Source organism: Phoxinus phoxinus, assembly GCF_949152265.1.
Source record: "Phoxinus phoxinus genome assembly, chromosome: 14".
NCBI lineage: Eukaryota > Metazoa > Chordata > Actinopteri > Cypriniformes > Leuciscidae > Phoxinus > Phoxinus phoxinus.
In genome coordinates, this window is record NC_136889.1 from 7,942,788 (window position 1) to 7,966,846 (window position 24,059).

General features: G+C 35.5%; 3 protein-coding genes across 6 annotated transcripts in view; 1 reads left to right on the forward strand and 2 right to left on the reverse strand.

Moving 5' to 3' along the window:
• Positions 1-708: 708 nt before the first annotated feature.
• alox5a (arachidonate 5-lipoxygenase a) lies at positions 709-13,972 on the reverse strand. The gene is made up of 14 exons (XM_079635099.1): positions 13,698-13,972; positions 12,479-12,677; positions 12,307-12,388; positions 9,785-9,907; positions 8,103-8,209; positions 7,601-7,773; positions 7,345-7,491; positions 5,764-5,967; positions 5,577-5,663; positions 3,211-3,389; positions 2,968-3,089; positions 2,035-2,135; positions 1,771-1,941; positions 709-1,679 (listed from the first exon to the last, which is right to left on the reverse strand). The coding sequence occupies exons 1-14, from the start codon at positions 13,845-13,847 to the stop codon at positions 1,500-1,502; spliced, it is 2,025 nt and encodes a 674-aa protein (XP_079491225.1). The 5' UTR covers positions 13,848-13,972; the 3' UTR covers positions 709-1,499.
• A 2,027-nt stretch (positions 13,973-15,999) lies between these two features.
• On the reverse strand, positions 16,000-22,076 carry slc25a16 (solute carrier family 25 member 16). Of its 3 annotated transcripts, none has more exons than XM_079634268.1 (10): positions 21,922-22,076; positions 20,695-20,818; positions 19,433-19,525; positions 19,177-19,310; positions 18,403-18,466; positions 18,186-18,310; positions 18,042-18,108; positions 17,788-17,950; positions 17,537-17,605; positions 16,000-16,996 (listed from the first exon to the last, which is right to left on the reverse strand). In XM_079634268.1, exons 1-10 carry the CDS (start codon positions 21,928-21,930, stop codon positions 16,840-16,842), a joined length of 1,005 nt encoding a protein of 334 aa, XP_079490394.1. In that variant the 5' UTR covers positions 21,931-22,076; the 3' UTR covers positions 16,000-16,839. The 3 variants fall into 3 exon arrangements, with proteins under 3 accessions (XP_079490394.1, XP_079490395.1, XP_079490396.1); XM_079634269.1 differs by having other exon boundaries at positions 21,590-21,962; XM_079634270.1 differs by having other exon boundaries at positions 21,710-21,935.
• A 573-nt stretch (positions 22,077-22,649) lies between these two features.
• tet1 (tet methylcytosine dioxygenase 1) overlaps positions 22,650-24,059 on the forward strand; it is a 38,213-nt gene continuing 36,803 nt past the window's right edge. The window contains exon 1 of one of the 2 annotated variants that reach the window (XM_079635406.1): positions 22,650-23,122. The gene's annotated coding sequence lies outside the window, so the exon portion shown is untranslated. The remainder of the gene's footprint in view (positions 23,123-24,059) is intronic. The other variant, XM_079635407.1, reaches the window with a different exon arrangement.

Sequence of the window (24,059 nt, forward strand, 5' to 3'; positions counted from 1 at the left end):
GATACAATTAATCTGGGTTACACTTTATTTGTGTCCTGTTACACTGTATACATTTAACCCCTTAAGCGGCACCCGCCTTTTTTTAAATAGATATGAAAATGCACATTCCGAACTTAAATGGTTGTAATTCAAGAATGCTTTGGAATATAGATGTAAGATTGGTCTTGTTTTAAAGAAGACATTTGACAGATTTTTGTAGAAGTTAAATAAATTAAGGGAGTTAAACAGAAAAAAAGTTATAGAAGTTTATGAAAATGTACAAATAATAGTTAAACATTTAATTATTAATATTTTATATAAAATATATATTTTCAAAACCTGGAGGACTCTAAAAATGCACAAAAAAATCAAAGCCAAAAATCTGGACAAGTTTTGTTTCAAATTTTAGGTTGATATCTCAAAAAATAAGCTTTCAGTGAGATTTTGTTTGGGCGCAGTACCACACTTTTTCACTAGTTGACATTACTGCCCAAATAAGGGCGCCACCATTTGCATACTGTATGTTGTTTGAGTGATCAGAACCATCATTTTTACAATTTTCATATAATTTCTGAAGTAGACATCCTATTCAGAAGTATAGGTTTGGCAAAAGTTTGGCACATTTTAAAATGAATTCAACCTCTAAGAAACACAAAATGAACACGTATGTGCATTATAGCTCGCTGCCACATTACAAATGGTGAATCTTTTCTTTTTTTCTTTATATTTAAAAAATGTTTAGGCCATTTTTTCTAAAATAATTGAATGGATGCTATCTTTTGAACTCTTGGCATGACAACAAACTGAGGTTTCTACCATTCTTTCATGATTTTTCATGTTCATCACTATTTCAAAATAAAGGTCTGCACACGCCTTAGGAGTATGAAAATATTCTTGTTGCAAATTGATAAATTACGGCTCCTCTGTAATTTATTTTGAAAATCAGCAAATATGTAAACTAGAGATTGTAAGCTTTCAAATAATATATAGTTTGTCAAGATTAGTTTAGGTTTAGTATAGGATATTACTGTTTTAAATGTGTAATGGCTGTGAATATAAGGGGTTAAGTACTGAGTAATATTAAGTAACATACTTACTATAGGGTTAGGATTAGGGTTTTGTTTGGTTTTGGGTTAATTGCATGTAATTATGCATAATTTATAGATCATAGTACTATAGTAACTACATGTAACATAACAATGACACTAAAATAAAGTGTTACTTGAATCTGTTACACACAATTTTCAAACAAAAAAGCTGTTTTAAACTCAAGAAGACATAGCAAACAGCAAATGGCTGACATCAAAATAAAATCAATTCTGGCTACTTATTAACTTATTTACTGGCCACTATCTGGCTACGAATTTTAACTATGCGTAACTTATTACGAAACTTCTCTTACATTACACATAGCGACCTTGATATATATATATATATAAAAATGTTTCTTCTTTTTTTTTAAATGATCCCATAAAACACTCTGATAAACACTCTATGCATGGTTCCGCGTGACTGGTGAATCACACAGCCACACTGTTTGGGATTCTTTCTGGAGACATATAGTAGTAAGGCAGCTTCTTCCCCTCATTTCGGCTCTTGACGACTTTGGTCAATTCTCCAAGTTTCTTGCGGAATTTCACCATCGCTTCTTTCACAGGTTTCTCGATGAAGTGTTCATCTGGATACATACCTAGAAACAGCTGCAAAAATCATAAATTTCAGAATCTGTCATTGTACACATAGCACATCTGAGCTTGTGTGTATTCCTGTAGATATGCACTTATTTCATACCTCATTTTCTTGAAACTGACTGAGGGCCCACACAGCGCCCAGATGCCAACAGGAGCGTCCTCGATCAGGCAGACTCTCCACTATGTACTTCATATCCACTTCACCCTTCTTTGTAGGAGGAGGTTTTCGCATGGTCGGAGGGGAATTAGGAATCCATGAACACCAGTCAAACTGGAGTAAAGAGTCAGAACATGGATATTAGTTTTGCTGTTCATTTCACTTTACAACAAAATATGCCAGAAACATCATACTGTGTAATTTCACCTGGCCGAAGTTTACTCCGGCATGTTGCGCAGAAGCAGTGAATATGACGATAGTTAGATACTCCACTAGCTGCTCTTTGGTTTGTAAACTCTTGGGAAACTCTGCAAACAATGACTTGTCATCAATATAGGGTTCATGTAGAGGTCAGACACATTTACATAAGAATACTCTCAGGCCGGAAATCCAAGGCCAGTAGCCCTATAACTAGTTATAAGTTAAATATTTGCTAGCTAAAAGATTTGTGGTTCAGTTAACCTGCTGAACAGTGAACTGAAAGAGGACCTTAAAAGTTACTGATGCCATACACGTATTCTGTCACCAGTATACTCTTAAGAAAGCCATTTAAAGGAATAGTTTACCCAAAAATTAAAATTCTGTCATCATTTACTCACCCTCATGTCACTCCAAACCTGCAAGACTTGTTCATTTTCAGAAAATTTGGACTAAACCGCTCAATTCATATGGATTAGTTTTACGATCTCTTTATGGAATTTTTGAAGCATCAAAGGGGTAGTTGCATAGCTGTCAATGGAGGTTTCAACAAAACAATCTTCATTTGTTTTTCTAAGATGAACGAAAGTCTTACTGGTTTGGAACGACATGAGGGTGAGTAATTAATGACAGAATTTCCATTTTTTGAGTGAACTAACCCTTTAACATCAGACTGTCTTATTATTATACAGTATATAAAGAACATACCCTTGGGAAAGTGTTAAATGTATTGAATGTGCACTTGAGGGCTTCAAATTTATAATATAATGTAAATTAAATAAAGGCCACTTAAGTGTACCTAAAGAGTGTACACTTGTCTGAAAACATTATATTCAGTTCCCAGTTACAGTAAGTATATTCTTTCTATAAAAAGTACTCTTTATAATGGTGTACTCCCTTTGGATCATGCAATTTTTTAATTTGTTTTAAGAATATATTTACCACATTTGTCAAAATCTTGCATTCCAAAGCTGCAAACATCTTTCACAAATGCCTGGATCTCTTCATCACCCTGAACTGTCTCATCTTTGTCATAGTAGATGTCCACTACATCTGTGACAAAACTAGAAAGAGAGCAAATCAATATCAAGTTAATAAACAAAAAAACAAGTTTTTTTTAAAGTCTTTTTCCTTCCTTTTTACAACTGAATGTTTATTCTTCTTTTTATCAGCTATGTAACAGACCTTATCACAGCCTCCCAGACACTGCAGCCATCATCTCTGTAAAAGTAGTAGGGCACTTCCTCTTGGCTGTCCATGCCTCGTTCTTTTATGGCGTCTGGGAAACACAAGGACTTGTATGTGAAGGTTTTCATGGACCTCTGGATCAGTTCTACGTGGCCGCCTCCACCTGTCCCATTAGCCTGTGATACACACACAGAGAATGATAGAGTACAGAAAAAGTTCTAAAGATTAATCAAATGTTCATCACATTAAGAAAAAATATGGTTCTTTTAAGAACTGATCGCTGAAATGTTCTTTGGAGAACAGAATGGTTCTTCTATGGCATGCACTGCGAAAACCCACATTTAGAACCTTAATTTTTAAGAGTAGGCCTATAGGTCATTGCACACTGAGTCCGAAATTCGCGTCCGAAATTTGCGCACGTAAAAAAAAAATTCAGATCGGGTTCGATCTTCGTTTTTCGCATCCGTAGCAAGCAGTTTGAATGGTATTTTGACAATTTTGGTATTTTGAAAAAACGCATAAGAAAATTTCGGACTCAGTGTGGAAGGACCTTATGTGTCTATGCGTATTCAGACTGTAAGGTTACATCCAAAATCTCATACTTCTCTACTTTATAGTAGGCAAAAAACAGTATGTGTCAAAAGAAGTATGTCCGAATTCACAGAACTCATAAACCTGTAGGCAAAAAAGTACCCGAATTACCTACTTCTTCCGCGGGCGGATTTATGAATGGCCGTGAAGCGACGTAACTTACGCAGGTCACATGATAATGACAGCATGGCGAATGTAGTACGTCCGGATTACATTCATACTACACACATTCATACTATATAGTTATAGAACATACTTTTTAAGCGGTCGTGAAGTAATTACTTATTCAAAATAAGTACCTACTCAAGAGAGTATGCAATTTTTTTCAGTCACCCTTTCTGGATGTTGCAGTATACCAGTAGGTAGCGAGAAGCGAGACTGTCTTTATAAGTGATTAATTTACTCAGATGATTTGTTCAAACATACTGATTCTTTCAGGAACAAAACAAATGACTGTCTTTATGAGTGAGTTATTGAATTATTCAATCAACCAATTCGTTCAACAACACGCTTTCTCCGAAATCACATACTCACTGAGTACGTAGGGCTACTAAATCCGACGTATTACATTCGCCATGTTGTCATTGTTATGTACCAGCGTAATTTGTATCGCTTCACTACTATTTACAAATCTCTCCCGTGGCCTCATGGGATAGTAAAGTGTCTATTGGATGCGCCCTTCAGAATTTAGCCAGAAGTAGTATGTCATCCGGAACTTTTTCACTACTGTGAATTTGGATATTTGTAAGAAACCTGTGCTTTGTCACGTCTTTTATTTTGAAAATTGTCATTTGAGTTGATGTTCCTTTTGTAGTTCTGTTCATGGTCTTTGTAGTTCTTTTGTTCTTGCTAATTAGACTCAGGTGTCCAGTGTTATCTAATTAGTTCTGTTATTTAACCATGGTATTCTTTCTTACCTGTACGGATTATTGTCTGAATGTTAGTTTGTTTTAATGTTTGTGTGAACATGGATTCATTGTTAAGGTGAAGCTCCACGCTCTGTCATGTGTTCTACGCTCAAGCCACGAATTACTGTTTTGAGCCATTAAACATCATTTTTATCTGCATCTAGATCCTGACTCTTGGTTCTTGGAGCACGTTACAATATTACTCTTTTCACATTCTGCTATTTGCATGCTGCGTAGGGAAATAGGCATATTCGGATGCAGCCTGTCTGTATGAATGAGTCTTGAATCTTTCAGGCTGAAAAATACTGATTAATTCAGGAATGAAAAAAGTAACTATCTTTATAAGTGTGTCATTGAAACATTTATTAAACCAATTTGTTTAAAACAATTTTTGGGCCAGATTTACTTAACAGGGCAAATTGGTGTGAGAGCGCAATCCCATAAAAGCGCAGATGGGAGTGTAAAGTTCTGTGCGAGATCTACTGATGACGTGAAGAGCAGCGCAAATGAGCGTCTGGTTTAAGGCGTTAAATAATGGTGCAAATACCAGTAAATTGACTAGCGCAAATCTTAGTAAACCACCTTGCCTGATTCAATTAAATACTCTCCTCCCATAAATTTAGAAACTTTTGAAACTCCTTTAAATGCATATGCAATGAGGTCAGCCACAAAAATAACTGTCCCCACGGCTTTCAGCGCAAATTCTTCACTGCGTGTCTTTAGTAAATCCTGACAGTATTATTTTAACGCCAAAAGAGGCTTTGCGCTGGTGCAAGCTGTTAGTAAATCTGGCCCATATAGAGAACATTCTAGACAGAGTTTGGTTATAGAGGAAGTGAACTGTGGAGAAAGAGAGAAACTAACCTTGTCAAAAAGTCCACACTCACAGATTAGCTGCTCACGAGCCTTGGTGTTAATGGCAATTGTAAAACGGATGTGAGGTAACAGCAACTGGAAGAGTAGAAGATGCCTTTAGAATGTATCCTCAACCATGCGTATACATTCAAACCAATGTTATAGATTAAATTCCATAGAGAGAACAAGGAATTACCTTAAAAACAGGATGAACTGCCGGCAGTTGTCTGAACATGGCTATGCCAAAGACCTCAGATATCAGATGTGTCCTGAGAAGATGTGTGACTGTCTGGTGTATGTGGAAGTCTGAAGATCTCACCCAGATCTTGGCCAGCAACCAGTCATACTCATCATCAGTTGGAAGGAAGATGGGATTATCCTCTCCTGGTGTCTGACCCAGCTATCCAAAATGAAAAAAGAGGTCATTTTCAAAAGTAATTTTGCAGACAATCGCATAAGCCATGGTTTTCAAATTGTGCAAGGGTGTGCGTGTGAGACTTCCCTATTTCTCATATTCCATTCACTTAATATATGACAAATAAAATCAATATATGACTTGCATGACTTCCTTCCCTATTTACCTTGCACAAAGCTATGAAAATTCAGAAAACTTGTATATGTAGCGCATACACCAGACCAGGGTTCCTCAAATCCAGCCCTAGAGGGCCACTGCCCTGCAGAGTTTAGCTCAAACTCACCTAGCTGTAAGTACCTCGATTAGCTTGTTCAGGTTTCTTTGATTAGAGTTGGAGCTAAACTTGAGGAATTTGGAGCCGGATTTGAGGAACCCTGGCATACACCATGTGGTCTATTTGAATGTGATTTGGTGCTTGACAGTTACAATTACCATATTCTCACACACACACACCCCCTCCCCCACCCATCACCCACAAACTTCCTGTAATTCTTTTTGCTTACAGTATCACGGTTGCCACCACAAAATGTTAAGCAGCAAAACTGTTTTCAACATTGATAATTAGAAATGTTTCTTAAGCACCAAATCAGCACATTAAAATCATTTCTGAAGAATCATGTGACACTAAAAACTGATAATAATGTTGAAAATTCAGCTATTCAACTTTGCCATCATAAGAAAATACTTATTTTATAAAGACTCCTGTGGCGAAAATCAAGTTTTAAATGTTGTTTATATATCTATGTGTTTTTAATATGCTTTAAGACAAACCATTTGCAAATTCATCAGTTAAGACCATTGTTGAGTATTTTATTCTTAAAACTGCTAAAGACCCTTAAAGACCCTCCCGTGGCCCTTATTTCTTATTCCATCTTCTATCAACATTTATTGCTATGTCCTTTTCCAAAAAGTGTATCCTGAAAAAATAACAGAACAATGTATACCTACTACGTAATAAAAGCCATTTTATCAATGAAGAGTGTATCACATATAGACCTGGTTTCACAGACAGCGCTTAGATTAAACCAGGAATAGGCCTTAGTTCAGTTAGGATATTTAAGTAGCTTTTATAAACATGCTTGTGTGCAATAACATTACTGGTGTGTATCTTTAGACAAAACTTTGGCTCTGACACATATGTCTTTATGTAATATTTATCACTAACGCTGTTTTCATTCTTTGAGAGAAAAAGTGAAATAGAGCCAAAAAATGTTTTTCATATAGCTGTTCTTGTCTAATTTCAAACGGCAGCATGAGAGTGTGAGAAAAAAAAAATGCAGACGCAGAAATGATCTTATCTCGCATTGTGCTGTGAAAACTGTCTGGTGTGTTTCATATGTGCTTGTTTTTAAGTGTAGATACCTGGATGGCAATTGGCATGATTTTGTTCTGAATGTTGTTATACAGCAGACAGATGGGTGCAGCCAAGTACTGAAGCGTGCATGGGTCCGTAGCATTGGCAGTAACACCATCTAATAACTCGTAGTCAGCAATGAAGATGTTTCCTTCCTGAAAAGCAAGACACGAACTTGTACTAAAACCATGCACTGTCACGTTGGTTGTTGCACGTTGAACCGACACAACCTGTGAATGGCTCATGTGTGTTGCATATGCATACCTTGAGCTCTTCTTCCAGTGTGAGACCTCTCTCCAGACTGTTCTCCACAAGCTTTTGTGTGACTGGAAACTTGTCGGGAATTTCTGTGCATTTCCTGATGACCACTGGGTTACAGCCATTTAAGAACTGGTATCCAAACATGAAATCTTCCTTCCAATGCTGCATCACATACTCTGTGCAAGAAACACAAGCAGGCAAATAAAATAGTGTATATACCTGAAGGTATTTTTCCCGTACCTAAATTATACACATTCATATCTCAAAAATGAAATTTTGAAGCAGCTGTGTGCTTTAAAATTGTCACTCAGAACTATTTGGTATATTGTGAGTATTAAACCTAACATAAAAACGAAATATTGTACTCAAAAAGCAGTGCTGCGAATTCCAAATAGGTGATTCATGCATGATAAGAGATGATAGTGTTTGTGAGCTAGCTAATTGTGTGTCATGTGCAAATCTTCAACAGATCATTACATAAATGTTAATAACTGACTGTCCAAACCTGATATTGTGTTCTTAATTCTCATGAATATACGCTCAAAGTCTGCAAAATCTCCCCATGAGGACTGGAACATGTGCATGAACTGGTTTACGTAAAGATTCTCGATCCTAAGGAATAGAACACAGTCAAATATAAAAACGCATCACATATGAGTAATGATATATTATATTGCATTATATATATTGCAATAACATATAAAGAGAGAGATGCAGTATTTGGTGATATTATTTTGAGAAATTTTGAGCTAGTTGAGTAAATTAATATTAGGCAATTTTTTTGCCATTTTCAATTTTGACACAGGATTTTGGATAGTCTACCCTTGTGAAAAAGAAGTACACTTTAGCATAATTTTAAAAGAGTACACTTCATTGTATGTTATTTGCAATTTTGCAAATGCATTATAGTTTAAATTGTATTAAATGCAATTAGTTTTTGACCCATCTTTATATGTAATTTCATACTTCTATTGTCTTTGAAATATAATACAGTTCTGAATGTCATTTCATGTATTTCAATATATTTGTAATTACAAATCTCTAATGATGAAACTGAAATTTAGAAATATATTACAAATTATACTATGTAATAATGAATATCAAACTACAGTTGATTTTATATTCAAGTATACTTTACATGTGCTTTATGTTAGTCAACGCAATAAATGTACTTCTTTACAGTGCAACAAAAGATTATGATTAACAATGATTTCAAATGTACTTTAAGTAAACCTTTAAGTGTATTAAAGGGATAGTTCTCCCAAAAAAAGAAAGTTCTTTCATCATTTACTCTCCCTCAAGATGTTCCAAACCTGTATGCATTTCTTTCTTCTGCTGAGCACAAAGAAAGATATTCCCTGTAGCCAAACAGTTGATGGGCCCCATTGACTTCCATAGTATTTTTTTATTTAATTTATTTTTTTATACTATGGAAGTCAATGGGGTCCATCAACTGTTTGGCTACAGGGAATATCTTCCTTTGTGTTCAGCAGAAGAAAGAAATTCATACAGGTTTGGAACAACTTCATGGTGAGTAAATGATGGCAGAATTTTCATTTTTGGGTGAACTATCCCTTTAAGAAATGTAGTCATAAAAGTGTACTTTCTCTAAATACTCTCAAGTGGAATTTTATTTCATTTATTTTATTTTATCTGCAAGTCTATTGTTTTTTAAATTACACTTTAAAGATGTGATGTTCACATCAAATGCACATTCAGTACAATTAACTGCACTTCGTTTTCACAAGCATTACCAAAGCAGTTTCTCACACCTACACACTGAACCAGAGAGCTCAACCTAATTCTTTCTTGTTGTTGTAATAATCTGACTATCAGTGCATCTGCAGATATGAATGATAAACACGTACTACATGCTTGTGACTGAGCAAGACACTTCTCAAAGCTATTTATATCAACAACACAATCTACTGAATCCGCAATTTCCCCCTTTTAACGGTCACACTCTTATATGAATCTACAGGCTAACACAGTTCAGCAAGGCCTGTGCAAATGTATAATACCACAAATACAATGCATATGTGTATTCAGACCTTGCTAGAGATACATGCAAAACACAAACAGAGTTCTAAAAGAAACATGCAAATGTGCATAAATACAAACAGACGTTCCCTTTATGTAAATAACAGTGATCTGACTGAACAGACCAGAAAATAAAATGAATCTTACGCTTTGCTGTAGTTGAGCACAAAGTCCACTCCTTTCTCGCTGTCAAACTGAATGTCTCGTGGAAGATCTCTATGGGCTTTGGCATCTATACTCATAGGGAAGCCAGGATGCCACTCTTTCCATCTTCAACATGAAGAACAAAATCATGTTTTAAAATGTCAAAATTATTTTACGTCAGCACCAAATCATTTATTGTCAATATTATGAAATAATAATAAAAAAGTTCTGCTTTCTAAAACTGGATTTCCTGGGCAGTGTGGTCAGATGTGGTAGTGATGGTATCATCGGCAGACATCCCAGATTCAGTCAAGTGAGTTACTAGACAAATGCAGATTTCTGTTCCTATAATTAGTGTTCTCTAGAAGGCTTTTCACACTTTTTTCACTCTTTACTTTTTTTAACTCTCCTTTTAAAGGGATAGTCTACCCAAATATAACTTCTGTCATGTCATTCTTTAAAATATCGAATAAATCAAAACAAAATATGTAGGCCTACTCTTTTGTGTTCCACAGAAGAAAAAGGTCTTACAGGATTGGATCGACATGAGGGTGAATAAATGTGTCTATAATGGTGTGAAAGGATGGAGTGTTAGAAAATGACGCCCAGTTGTTTAGCAACAAACTGAACAGCGCTTGCCTCATTGAATATTCAAACACTTTGTACAGTCACAGAAACGTTTACGTGCTGTGTTTTGCTTTCAAAACCAAAACGTCAAACAATGGTGGACAAAGTGTTAATTGGAGTGATGAGAGTGCTTTATTCTTACGATTATGGTCAGAACAGTGTATTCAGGACAAACTTGGTACAACCCAGGAATATAAATTCAATCGATGCGCAAGAGCGAGACAGAATGTTATTTAAAGGGGTCCTATTATGCTCTTTTACCAAGTCTTGATTTTATTTTTGGGATGTATGGTACTAGAATATGGTTTCATGCTTGATTGTTCAAAAAACGCATTATTTATTCACATATTCTGCATTATTACAGCACCTCTCTCCCCAGTCTGGCTCTAACACACTTATTTCGATGAAGCCCCTCCTTCCGAAATACGAAATGTGCTGTGATTGGTTAGCTGACCTCTCCATAACTGCAAGTTCTTTTCTAGTGTAAATATTAAAGATGGCGTCAATTTCAAACCAATTTTGAGCCCGATTCAGACCCTGACAATGTTAACGAACAAGAGGACTGTGCAGAACAAATTTTTCATGCATAGACTTTGCAAGCACATATTTCTCAGGACGTTTCAGAGTGGTATGTTTTTTGTAATTTTCTTATACATTATAGATACGATGTTATATACCATTTAATCGTGATATTTGTCGGAAAACTAAGATAATACAAACAGTAATCGATTATTAAACCATGGTTAATTTTCCTAAAGAGCAGTGAACCATCTTACAAAAGCGAGAGCTTATATAAGCTAGCAAACAAGCTGTTCTCCATAAAAAGTGCAGCGCACAGATAAACATTCGGGTTTTAATGTTCAGCAGTGTTTAAAATAAATTTAAACCACTCTAAGTTCGTCAGCCGTTGGAAGGTCAAAAAAATTGTTTTGGAAACGGGGTGGACAAAACAGCGTCTCTTTGACATAGCGACAACACTGTCTTCTGTAATGCCTCGTCCCCCTTTTTTGCATATTTCGTGGGCGGGAATTATTTAAATGAGTAACCTTATGACTTCATCGAGTGGTAGAAAAGGGGATTCTGATTAATAAAATATCTCCCTTTGGAGTGGACTTTGAGGTTTGTAACCTTGCAGATCTTTTTTATGCTCAAACAGCAACATTACACTCCAACTAAAGTTGAAAAAGTGGAAAAGCATAATAGGACCCTTTTAAACAGGTCGCGTGTAAGACCGTTAACCCTGGAATTTCAACAGTGTTTTTTTTTAACACAGTGATGCCATAGAAGAAACATGTTCAGTTCCCCAAAGAAGAACCTTTTAGTAAACAGTTCTTAAAATAATTATTTCCACTATCAAGAAGCTAAAATAAAAGATCTTCATGGAACCATCGATGCAAATAAAGAACCTTTTAAGAGTGCACAGTACGAACTCTGAAATACACAGAATTACACAGAATTAATACCAGGGTAAAGATTAAACAGTGTAAAAAAAAAGTGTTATAGTAGGCTATATATACATACTATATATATAAATAAATATATATATCACAAATATTATTTTTAATCATTTATATTCCTGACTGTATCATCCAGTTTGTCCTGAATACACTGTTCTGACCATAACCATAAGAATAAATCCCACTCATCACTCCAACTAACACGTTTTCAGACATTGTTTGACGTTTTGATTTCCCCTCAAACTCTGAAACAAAATGCAGTGCGTGAAAGTTTCTGTGACTGTAACGCCTATTAATATGAGGCAAGCGCTGTGAGAAGAGGAAAACGAATGGTCTGTTGAAATCGTAGACTTGACCACATGTGCATTTATGAGGAAAGCATTTTTCCTGGAGACCAGAACTAGAATAGCGGTTAACCTCTTTCTAAAAGTTGCACCAAACCTGTATGTCTTCTGTCTCTGTTCTAGTTCTTTGTGCCTGTGTTGTTTCGCCAATCCGGTCTTGTCATGCTGTGGCAATCGAGCTGAAACACAGCAAACATTGAAACATTATATTATGGTAAAGTTTAGCGCTCTATTACAGGAAAAAATGTGCACACCCAATCAGAACCTACCCCTGCCATCTCGGAGGACCACTTCCTTGTCATCAACTAACCAGCGAAAGCAGGGAAACTCAACGTAATCTCCATAAGGTGTCTTCACCGTGACGTATTTGCAGTACCAGTCATCGTACACCCAGTATTTCTTCTTTTCGATTTTCAACAGCTCAATTTCACCCAGGTCCTCTCCCACACTGATGTCATACGAGTCCACCTTGAATTACACCAAGATGTTGTTGTTATGAAGAGATTTTGATTATTTTTGATTAGTCATGAAGCCATAATCATTAAATATGGGAAGAAAACATGCCCAAAATTTGATCTGCCATTTTTAAAATGGCAATTTCCATTTTGATCCAGCTATTTTTCCCAAGCACTTATTAATCAGCATACTTGTGGTCTATATGCTTTGAAGTCAAATTAATCAACAGTCGTGAAATAATATAAAGCCTATAAAGGTTTGCACATTTCATTCAAAAAGAGAAAGGCAATTCATTTCTGTCATGCAATTTTTTAATAGCACAATACATTAAATATAATTCAGATACAATGGAACAAACTCTTTAAAAGGATCTTAAAGGTCTAATATATAGTCATACACAATCTTTGCATATAGGGCTACACTTTATTTGGTAACACTTTATTTTACAGTGTTATTGTTAAATATGTTGTTTACCACAGTAATACATTATGCATAATTACATGCAACTAACCAACCAACCCCTAATCTAACCTTAAAGTACATATAGTTAATATTACTCAGTACATAATGTATAATTACAGTGTAAACAAGACACCTTAAAATTAAGTGTAACCCTTTATTTTAAGGTGTTCTTGTTACCGCGTAATAATTTTACATTAAAGTAATTAGCAACATGTAGGCTACTTATTATAGGGTTAGGGTTCGATTTAGGGTTACCCTTACGAAAATGAACCATGGTTTTATTATAGTAAAAGTGTAACCATGTTTCTTTGGCAGATTTAATACCATTTGTATAACCACAGGTTTACTACAAACATCATGTATGGTTAGTGTAGCAAAATTGTTCATTTATGGTTACCATGCAGGTTTAAATACAATACAACCATGTGTTTTTTGTTTTATTTGTAGTAAAATCATGGTCAGTTTTCGTAAGGGTAGTTGCGTGTAATTGCATGCATAATTACATGCAACATATTGTAAAATAAAGTGTTACCGCATATTTATAGCAGGTAAAGACCGTTAGTTTCTTACCGCTCCTCTCTCGAAGTCATTATAGAGGGGTTTATCCAGGAGGGTTCTCTCACTGCATCCCTCAGATCCCACCAGGGTCAGGTAAATGTAGTCATCTGTTCCAGCAAACCACTGAGTGCCAGTGGCGATGGTCACTGTGTAGTTGGGCATTGTCAAACTGGAGATGAGCTGTGCAAGTGAACTCGAATGGACTTTTCAAGAGTCGCACACAGACTGCATTTCCTCTTCTCTCCCCTCTCTCTCTCCCCCCCGCCCTCTCTCTCCCATTCTCTCTTTAACTGACTCTCACACAAGGCAGCCACCGACTTCGCACATATCACACACGGAAATATGTAGATGTGATCATGGTTAGATAGCTTTGCGGTAACAACCACAAAGCTTGTTGTTTCAAGAAGTATGAGTGAACTTTATTATTATTCTCAACAATTTCGACATATTACGACGAATGCTTCATAATACAGGAGCCAGTTTTAAGATGTCCTGCATGACATGCTTATCAGATATTTTAGTTCTCGTTTATCTAAAAGGCTTAGGTGTTACTTCACACTCTTTGAATTTGACACTTATTTTTGTCCTGTGGTTTACCAGCTGACACTGCTGATAAAAACATCCAAATGTTTAGTTTAGCTAAATAATTTTATTTTTTTATTTAAATAATCTACCAATAAAACTGTTTAAGTTATGTTTAATATATATTTAATATATAAAATGTATATTAACATTAGCCGTTCAAACGTTTGGGGTAGGTTGGATGTTTTTTTTATGTTGTTAAAAAAAGTATCTTGTGCTAAAAATAAATAAATGTATTTAATCAGAGAATACTGTTAAAACAGAAATATTGTAAAATATTATATGAATTTAAAATGCCTGCATTCTACTTTAATACATTTTAAAATGTATTATTCCTGTCAGCATCATTAGCCTATTCCAATCCAGTCTTCATCACCTGATCCTCCAGAAATCATTAAATTTAGAAAACAGTTGTGCTGCCTTATATTTTTGTGTAAATATTGATTTTTCAGGATTCTTTAATAAGGTTTTTTTTTCTTTTTCTTACTTAAAATGTTTAAGCTGACATAAAAAAAAACTTTTAAATGGTAGTGTAAAGTGAATAATTGTAATTTGAATAAATGTGATTTAATGGCTCTCAAATCCCCCAAACCCCCCCAAATCCCCATCCCCATCCCCATCCACCCACCCACCAAGATAGCCAACTGAAGGGGGAAAAATGACAGGGCTCTACTTTTCTGTTTCTTGTTTTTACTTGGACGGTAACATTGATAGGACAAGCAGTGTTTTGTTTATAACATATTTTCCAGTCAAATAAGACAAGGTATCAAACAACAGTCCCTTACAAATAAAAGAGGAAATGCAAATCGAATGCCATGTAGGTAGAGCCCGCGGTATAGCCTACCATAGTAAATGCATTTCCATGCATAAATTGGGAACGATAGGGAAATCTCACTCGTCAAGTTTGGAGAGGGATGAAACTCCGGCACAAGACTAAAAGCTTTTATTTTCATGTAAAAGAAAATAGTTTTAAATTAAAATGTATTTATTTATTTAAATGTTATTATTCCATGTTATTATTAATTGTTCAATGCCATTTCAATCTGACATAGTATCAATTCATTATACAAATATAATAGGCCTACATAATGACGCAAATAAATAAAGGTGAAATATCCAAAGCAGCAAGATGATCTTTCTACTGAGTTCTCAAGAATCAGAAAAGAACATACCTTATATTCTAGTGATTCAGCTTACGACACTTGGTGAAGATAAATAACCTGACTGTGACAATTGAATCATGACCTTCGCTACTCATACATGTATTCAATCTGTCATAAAACGATAGCATTAGTCTCGGTTGAATGTACTCATACGCACATATATTCATAAGAGTTCCCCTTTATCTTTGGAAACACATGCATCAAACCAATCAATGCCATAGACAGTACATAAAAGATCAATGCACATGAACCCAAAAGTACAATTTCAGAGGCTTTAGGACTCGAATTACTGAAACACTGCCACCACATGGCAACAAACAGAAACACTGCAGCAGGAAGGGAAATGATGCAAGTTTGAGGGTGGTCATTTCCTTTTTTTTTTAAACATGGCATTTTGTGTGTCTTTGTGCGTGTATGTATATATATATATATATATATATATATATATTAAATAATACATTTTAGTCGACAATAATAGTATATAGTGGAAATAATATTTTACTGTATAATAGTAGTAAATAGAGATTCATAACCGAGGCAAGAATTATTTGATAAAACTCCTGTGCATATAGAAAGGCAAAGTCATTATTTTATTTAAGGGACCAATTTTTTCCCCATCACAAATCAGAACAATAATTTAACAGATTCATATACATTTCAGCTGTGATATGCTTATCACTACACACATTCTCACTTGATTGCTCTCTTGATTGAGAATTGAACTGCACTGTAAGGCATCGATCAGATATAGTTTGAGCCACAGTAACGACGGCATGCGAACATGACTGAATACTGCATAGTCATTACATACACTGTCTCCCATTCGCTATATTACTGAATTGTAGAGGTAAGTCACATTGATCACTAAAAGAGACAAATATCAGCCAATAAGACATGAGGTGACTGAAATAAAAGGCTACATATAAATCAAATTTAGCGAAGAAAAATCAACTTCCATATTTAGGTTTCTGACATAAAAAAATTGTCACCATCAGTCATAGTTAAAAGCACTGTGATATACCTATTGAAACTGTCCACCACATAGGTAAAATCTACTGTGATTTTGTGTTTTGCTTAATGTATATGAGTGATAGGCTAAGTCATATAGTTCAATATGAGATGGGATGGCTTCATACAGGCAAGTTTCAGACGCAAGTCTATGGTATTTCCAGTGTCGGTTGTTAGGGGGCATGTTCCTGATCCACACATAATGGAAAAGCAAGCTTTTGTCTCTGTATCCATAGTGACTGTTGCTGGGGTGTACGAAGCCACAGGTTTGCCATTTGTGTGGGTGTTTCGTAAGAACTGGAGTTCACATGACTGCTGACTGGAATGGCAGGCAGGGGTGCTGTGATGTTGCCAGGGGTCCTTTCAACTGGTTCCTTTAGGGCTTCAAGTCACTGCTTTTTCTAATTTAGGTGAAAAACTTGCTTCATGAACTCATATGTGGTGAAGGCAACGGCTTGTGACGGTATACAGCGGATGTAGTTGAGGGACAGGCCACGATACAGTCCTCTCTTAATGCCATACTGGTTGTACACATACTTCAGAGTTTGTGTGAGGCTGCTGCTCAAAAGAATTAAGCAAAAACATATTAGTGATCACTATATAAGCTGGTGAGAATTAATTGCGAGATTGGTGAGAGTCCAAGCTGTGGAGATTAATTGCTACACAGTAAAACATGATATATTAGCAACACATACACAAACAAATATATAATGTGTGTGTGTGTGTGTGTGTGTGTGTGTGTGTGTGTGTGTGTGTGTGTGTGTGTGTGTGTGTGTGTGTGTGTGTACTGAAGAGTAGAGTAATGGTTGCTAAAAATATGTAGCTTTGCGATCACAGGAATAAATGACATCTACACAAACAGTTACACACATATACAAATACAAACACACATTTCATACTGTACTTCACAATGTTGTGATGCCTAAATTCACTATTAGGATTTTCATTATAGACTTTTGTATAGAAGTACCGAATTTTTATTGCAGGTATCAAATTATATAGAAATAATTATCAGCCGAATTTTACCATTGATGCATCTCTAAATAAATGAATACCTCACTGTAAGTCATTAAGGCAACAAAAACTTAACATACTCACCGACATTTATCAAAATCAGGCAGTGATGTACCCAACTGCATTCTCCTCCGGGCAACGTCTAGTGGATATCTGCGCATAAAAATTAAGACAGAATGTTCTACACAAAATGTAGAATGTGTGTACAGTAACACAAATGTATATACGTTGCACAATTTTGTTTTGGTCTTTAACTTAAAACTACAGAACAGCTGTAAAAAAAACAACAAACAAACAATTACTAACAAACCAGGGATTTAAAAGAATCAACATACGATATAGTTTGAGCAATTGCTCCGGCGACTCCACCACACAACAGATTGACGTGAGTCTTCAGCACGAGAACATCAGGGTTGTCAAGAGTCGGCTTGCCTAAGAGCTCTGGAAAGTGAGCCAGTCCTAGAGTCTTCAATGTACCGAAAGTAAAAAATGAAAAGCCTGGAATATAGAGAAAACCATGACATGAGGAAGTTGGCTCAGTTTTGCCTATTGTACTGTACATTCCACGTAAACGAATCAAGACAATAACCTGCATATGGAGCCATGCCAATGATTGTGGGGGTCAGACCCCAGTAGAATCCAGAGATTCCTCCTTCCTTTAAAGATAAAACACTGTCACACAAAAGGGAAGCATAGATGGGTTCTCAATTAAACCCCTTTCCACCCTTCATACCTTAAGGTAAATAGTCTGAAAGGCGTTTCGTATGCCAGTGTAGCGATGCTCTTCTCCTGTCACTTGAAATGCTAAGCGCGCTCGGATAACATCGAGTGGATAGGTGCAAATAACTGCGGTCATCCCTGCAGAAGGAACACAATGGAGATAAAGACAGAACACTCATCATGGAGTAACAAGGACCTTAAGAAAGAGTCATGGAAAAGAAATCACAAACCTGCCATAGATCCCGCCATAAGCCGATGAATGTGCCCAGATATTCCAAGTTTTGTGTTAAGGAACTGAAAGTACATCCGAAACAAGCTTTTTACAAGCATTACATAATCTAAACAGAGCGTGCATTCGGCTTTAGTACAAATCACTGTTCTGTTAACATCAATGTAAGCTCATTTGAAACTGCAGTTTTCCAAGCCACAAGCTACTTACAATATGAAGTAAAAAAAAAAGAAAAGAAAAGATAACTACTGACAAAAAGTAGTTAACTACACAGAGGCTTTTTAAGGTTTTAATTTAAACTGTATAACCATCAGATCCATGCAAACCATTTGTATATTACAGTGAAAACGACTAATAAAAAAGTTGAAACAAATGTACAGATACATTTTCAATGGATACCCAGTGATTTTGATACCAAAACCAAACATAAAACATCCCACAACTTCTAAAACAAATCTGTGAATTATTTTCTTGAAACGGTTTATTTAAATTAATCATCTGAATTAACTGAATCTCTTAAATAAAGCAGACTAGTGCTTCACTTGAGAGGACAGTTTAGGAGATTCTGTTAGATTATTTACTATTTTTACACTACTTGTGTTATACAATGTGACAAAACTTGCAAAATTTGTACTGGAAAAGCTACAACATTTTGAACAACTGAACAACGGTCACGCTACTAAAAATATTGTTCAGTTCGTAAATGTTGCTATGTTTAGTTTGTTATTCCCAAAGACTGGTTGGCATTACGAAATGATGACTATGAGACAAAAACCTTTTTGTAGTGATCAAAAGCCATAAACTGAATGGCTCCATAAGGGAAAATCCTGATCATCATAGCTCCATTTCCTTTGTATAGTCCAAGAAAACCCTCTTTTTTTGGCACAGCCTTTAGTGTGGCAAACACTCCTGCAAAAAACACACAAGAAAACATCACATGTTCAACCATTTGGTTAAATGTATTCTAATGCATTTGTATTCTAAGTTTCTTTAATAATCTATCCATCAAAAACCTTTTGGGTTTAACTTACCAAGGTGTTTGTAATGCGGATTTTGAGCTTGTAGTAAAATTTTCACTCTATCGAGAGGCGCTATGGTGGACTTGGCACAGCACCCTGCAACACCTTTGTGAACACAACAATATCAGTTAAAGCTTAATCCAACTTAAAAAAAATTACTTACAAATAAAACAATCGGTCACAATTGAGGGTACGTTTACACGACAATGATCTACTAGTAAAAACTGAAACTTTTTTTGCATACAGACGACAATGTTATCTATTCACTTGGATATGTGAAAACGACTACAAATGCTGTATTATGCTGCCAGGCCAGTAGTTGGCGATGTCACTTTGTAAAGAAACACTACACGCCTATAGACTAAACACATACCGGTAATACCATAGACAGTATATAAGCATAATACGCATGATGTCACCGTTTTTACAAATGTGCTTTTTTGTAGTTACGGAGACAATAACAGTACTTTTTTTTTTTTTTTTAAACTTGCACTTTGAACCCCGTTTTTAAAAGTTCACATTTTTAGGTCCCGAAAACGCCATTGTCATGTAAATGAACGGCCAAAACGCATAAAGTTTTCAGTTTTTGGTTGAAAACGGTGTCGTAGCTGCCCCTTAAATTAGGTGTCTTTATGTATGCATGTACTTACATTGAAAATATAGTTAGGCACAATGTACTTATTGTGTTCATGTTGTATTGCAAAACACTTTGGGTACGTTAGGGACAAGTTTGGTGGTCTGGTTAGGTTTAAGGATGGGAAAGGGTCAACAGTGCAATTATAGATGAAATTACAGAAATTAATTACAGCTGAAATTACAAGCAGGTATTTTTAAAATATAAGTCACTAATCAATTTAAATGTTAATACATAGTTAAAGACACTTAATATAAAGTGCCTGGGACCAGGCAATCATAAAAAAAGTAGTAAATATTTCATTTGTATACCTGCATGTCATGTGACTATTAACTGACATCAGAGAACCATGCATATGCTAATGGTTTGATAAATTATTGAAATATCAACTTAAAATCTATTGGGGTTTTTCAAGAAAAAAATTTATGTTAAAGGGGTTTAAAAGACTTGAGAAATTAATGCAAACACAATTACACAATTTATTTAAAATTAAATAATAAGGGTGGAAAAACACACATTTATGCCCAATACAAGTAATTTAACTCCAATACTATAATGCATACTCCCATAGCTCAAGATATGCAAGAGCAGCTGATTGTAGATTCTTTAGTACATCAATATTTTGTGATTGAAACGTCACCTCCAGCTGTGAAAGAGCGCAACCAGTAGTGGTAGTCTTTCTGCACAGGAGCCGGGATCACAGCCTCTGTCGTCATGATGGCTGCTATCAGGACTGCAGTATATTCATCAGTCTTCAGCACACTCTGGATTGAGGTAAACAAACATGAGCATTGATATTATTATGTCTTAGCTGATCTGTGGCACAGGATGGACTATGTGCACAGGAAAGTCATATAAGTCATAAACAGTTGGACAGGGTTGTAAATTTATCACATTATGAGTACCTGGTTTGGGGAAATGTTAACATATTAAATTCTCGAAATCTTGGACTAAAAAGCAAACCATACAATGAATTTTATTTTGGCTGAATAAGAACAGTTCGACCATTTTCATATGAAAATGTATTGATATTGGCTATTGTATAAATACTTATATAAAGACAAAACCTTCAATAATAAATACAAACAATTTATTCCTGCTCCTAACCTTTTCACAGACAATGCTTAAGCCTAGTCCCAGACTAAAATGCACGTTTGAGCCGTTTTACCTGAAAGCAACTTGCACTGACCCATCTCAAAAAAAAAAAGTCACTGCTATTGTTTTGTCTCAAGATTCACACCAGTAATATTTTGATTTGGTACGTTTGAACTAAAGCCTAATGCTGGCTTAATATAAGCCCTATCTGTGAAACCATGCCATGGTACTGAATACATGTACGTCAAAAAAATAATAATACCATGGTAAATGTACAAAACGCGATGGTGTTTGCATAGTACTTTTGGCTACTTTCTTTTAATTATTCATTGTCTGGCCGGCTTGTTTTCATAACTTTGGCTAAATTTTATAATATTGCGTAACGTGCAGCAACTCGAAATATATGACAATACACAATAACGATGTTTGCATATTGTTACCTTGGTTACTGTTGCTTATTCCATGAGCAAGCCATAATATTAAACATATTTCACTCCCCGTGCAATTTACAACGAACTTTTGTACCATTCACAAATAGAAACGTCTTCAGCAGCTCTGACCTGAATACTTGTACACGGGAAAAATAAATCCAGCCTAAAATCAAGGTCATCGGTTGCACAACTGTATATGGACCTGTGTGAAACTGAAGCTGACAGCTCTTCCTGTTACAAACGCAGCGTGGACACTCTAACAGTTACGTCTACGACAACAAAATTATTCGCTCTACATTAGGTCCATGCGTCTATTCTACGAATATAGACTATGTACTTACATAAAACATAAACCAAGGCACAGTGATACATTTTCTTTTTCACGTGTTTGTCTGCAATTTCGTCCATTTCATGTCCTTCACTGGTTCATTTCCTGTCGCAGAATTAATACGTAGTTGCGTGTCAACGCACAGCAGCCTGACAGCGCCGCTATTCTACTTATTTTGTGTTTACATTGCAAATTATACTACATTACATTAATTTAGCAGATTTATTATGATACAATATTGTCTCTATATGATTTTTTAGCAATACTGCGTATTTTTCATTGTTAAATAAAAATGAATGAACTTTTCTAACGAATTATTGTCTGTCTGTACATGAACATTGCGTATTATAATAATATAATAAACTTAAACTACTTGTAAAAAAATAAACTAACTACGACTACTATCAGTATTATTATGGATGTACATAAATATTATTGGAGTTGTCTGTATATTTGCACCGGACAATGTTGTGCCTTTATAATAATATTATAAAAAAGTATATTAATAATCATCATGACGATGATCATTTATTGACTTGTTTTCTGTATATGTAAATTGTGTAATGATAATATAAAAGTAATAACAATAACAACAACAACAACAATATTAATACAATTATGATAATTTAGGGCCTCACTATAAGTACCATAGAGTAGACTGTAAAGGTAAGTACAGATAAAGGTAACGTTAGCTCATTCACAGACAAATGTTTGATTGATGAGTCAAGAAGTGACGCTGTCATAGTGAAACTGACGTCATCTCGAAACGTGGTACACGCAGTTAGCTTAAAGCGCAGAGAGTTAGCAGTATAATTTTTATTTTATTTTAATTATAGATACATATATACTGTATGTCTATGTATAGATCTGATTGCTGCACAGATTGTCTATTCTGAGAACAGAAATCCAGTCCGGGTTTTCCCGCCACCTCACGCCGACGTCCATTAAATATCCTGAAGTTGACTGGAGAGTGCAGGTCGAGTCTGGCAGAGGGCTGCCGTGAATGGATTGGCATAAGAAGGATTTGCCTTTTATCAGGTGCTTTAGTCTCTGTGGCAACATCTCAGTGTCACAGTTCACAGTTATATTGTGAAGACGTGATTCACTCGTGCCTATAATAGGGAAGATCCATCGAAGAGAAATGCTGAAGGATCGGTCGTGTCGTACAGGCGGGGAATATTATTAGCCCTTCAGACAGTGCATCTGTCTCTCCGGTATGTAAAGTATTTCAACTCCCTTCAAAGTGTTAATAACAATGCAGCAGCCCACGCATTAAAGCCCTCGTGTTTTATTATTTGATTCGTATCACATTTAAAGTGTGTAGGGCTGTTTATAAAAAACGAAACTAACTGTTAGAGATAAGCGTGTGAGGACGTTAAAAGCGATTAGTCAGCCACAACGGCTGTCTCAAAACCTATTTAGTTCCCTACTTAGACAGCATTTTGGGGAATCGTAGGCGCGTGACTGACGCACAAAAATGCTGTGTAGGTAGGGAGTTCACTAGGTTTTAAACACAGCCAGTGTGTAAACTTGTGTCTTTAGATCCACTTTGTGGATATAAACACCTCACACTTGCCTAATTTATGCTTACATTTAACTCATGACAGGTAACGTTAGTGAAACTTGATTCCATTGAGGGAGATTCCGAGTTGACACATGAAAACAAACAGTTGAAAACAATGAACATGTAAATTATATTATCCCTTACAAAAAGTACCGTGGCACTTAATGATTACCATATTATGGTACTAAACGATTACCATGATATTTAACTTAAGGTAAGTTACTATAATGGAACATGTCAAAAGAAACATGGCAATGTCCAAAAGCTGTTGTAACACTATGGTACTGTTTAATAACCATGTAATACTATGGGACGTTTCTCTAAGCATCACAATTTGTCTTACTAGCAATTCAATCGCTGAAGTTTTTGTGAGCTAAATACATCTGCATATCTCCTTTAGTATACCAACATTATATTTCATAGTATCCTCTATTTTGCATTTTTTTTCCCATACTGAAATGTATTCATATATAGCCTACTTTATTTACACCCTGAATTTAGTGTTTGGACTCTAGTGAGGATATTCCCTAATATAGGACAGTAATAGCATATACTTTGCACCTGCACACACAGTCATCAAAATATAT

Excerpts from the sequence above, each read along its gene's own strand:
- slc25a16 (XM_079634268.1), bottom strand. Across the intron at positions 18,311-18,402 it reads TATGGCGGGATCTATGGCAG|GGATGACCGCAGTTATTTGC; the intron begins GTTTGTGATTTC and ends TTCCTTCTGCAG. Across the intron at positions 17,606-17,787 it reads GCAATTGCTCAAACTATATC|ATATCCACTAGACGTTGCCC; the intron begins GTATGTTGATTC and ends TTTTATGCGCAG.
- alox5a (XM_079635099.1), bottom strand. The coding sequence starts at position 13,847 with ATGCCCAACTACACAGTGACCATCGCCACTGGCACTCAGTGGTTTGCT. Across the intron at positions 12,389-12,478 it reads GGTCCTCCGAGATGGCAGGG|CTCGATTGCCACAGCATGAC; the intron begins GTAGGTTCTGAT and ends GCTGTGTTTCAG. Across the intron at positions 3,090-3,210 it reads GTCTGGGAGGCTGTGATAAG|TTTTGTCACAGATGTAGTGG; the intron begins GTCTGTTACATA and ends CTCTCTTTCTAG.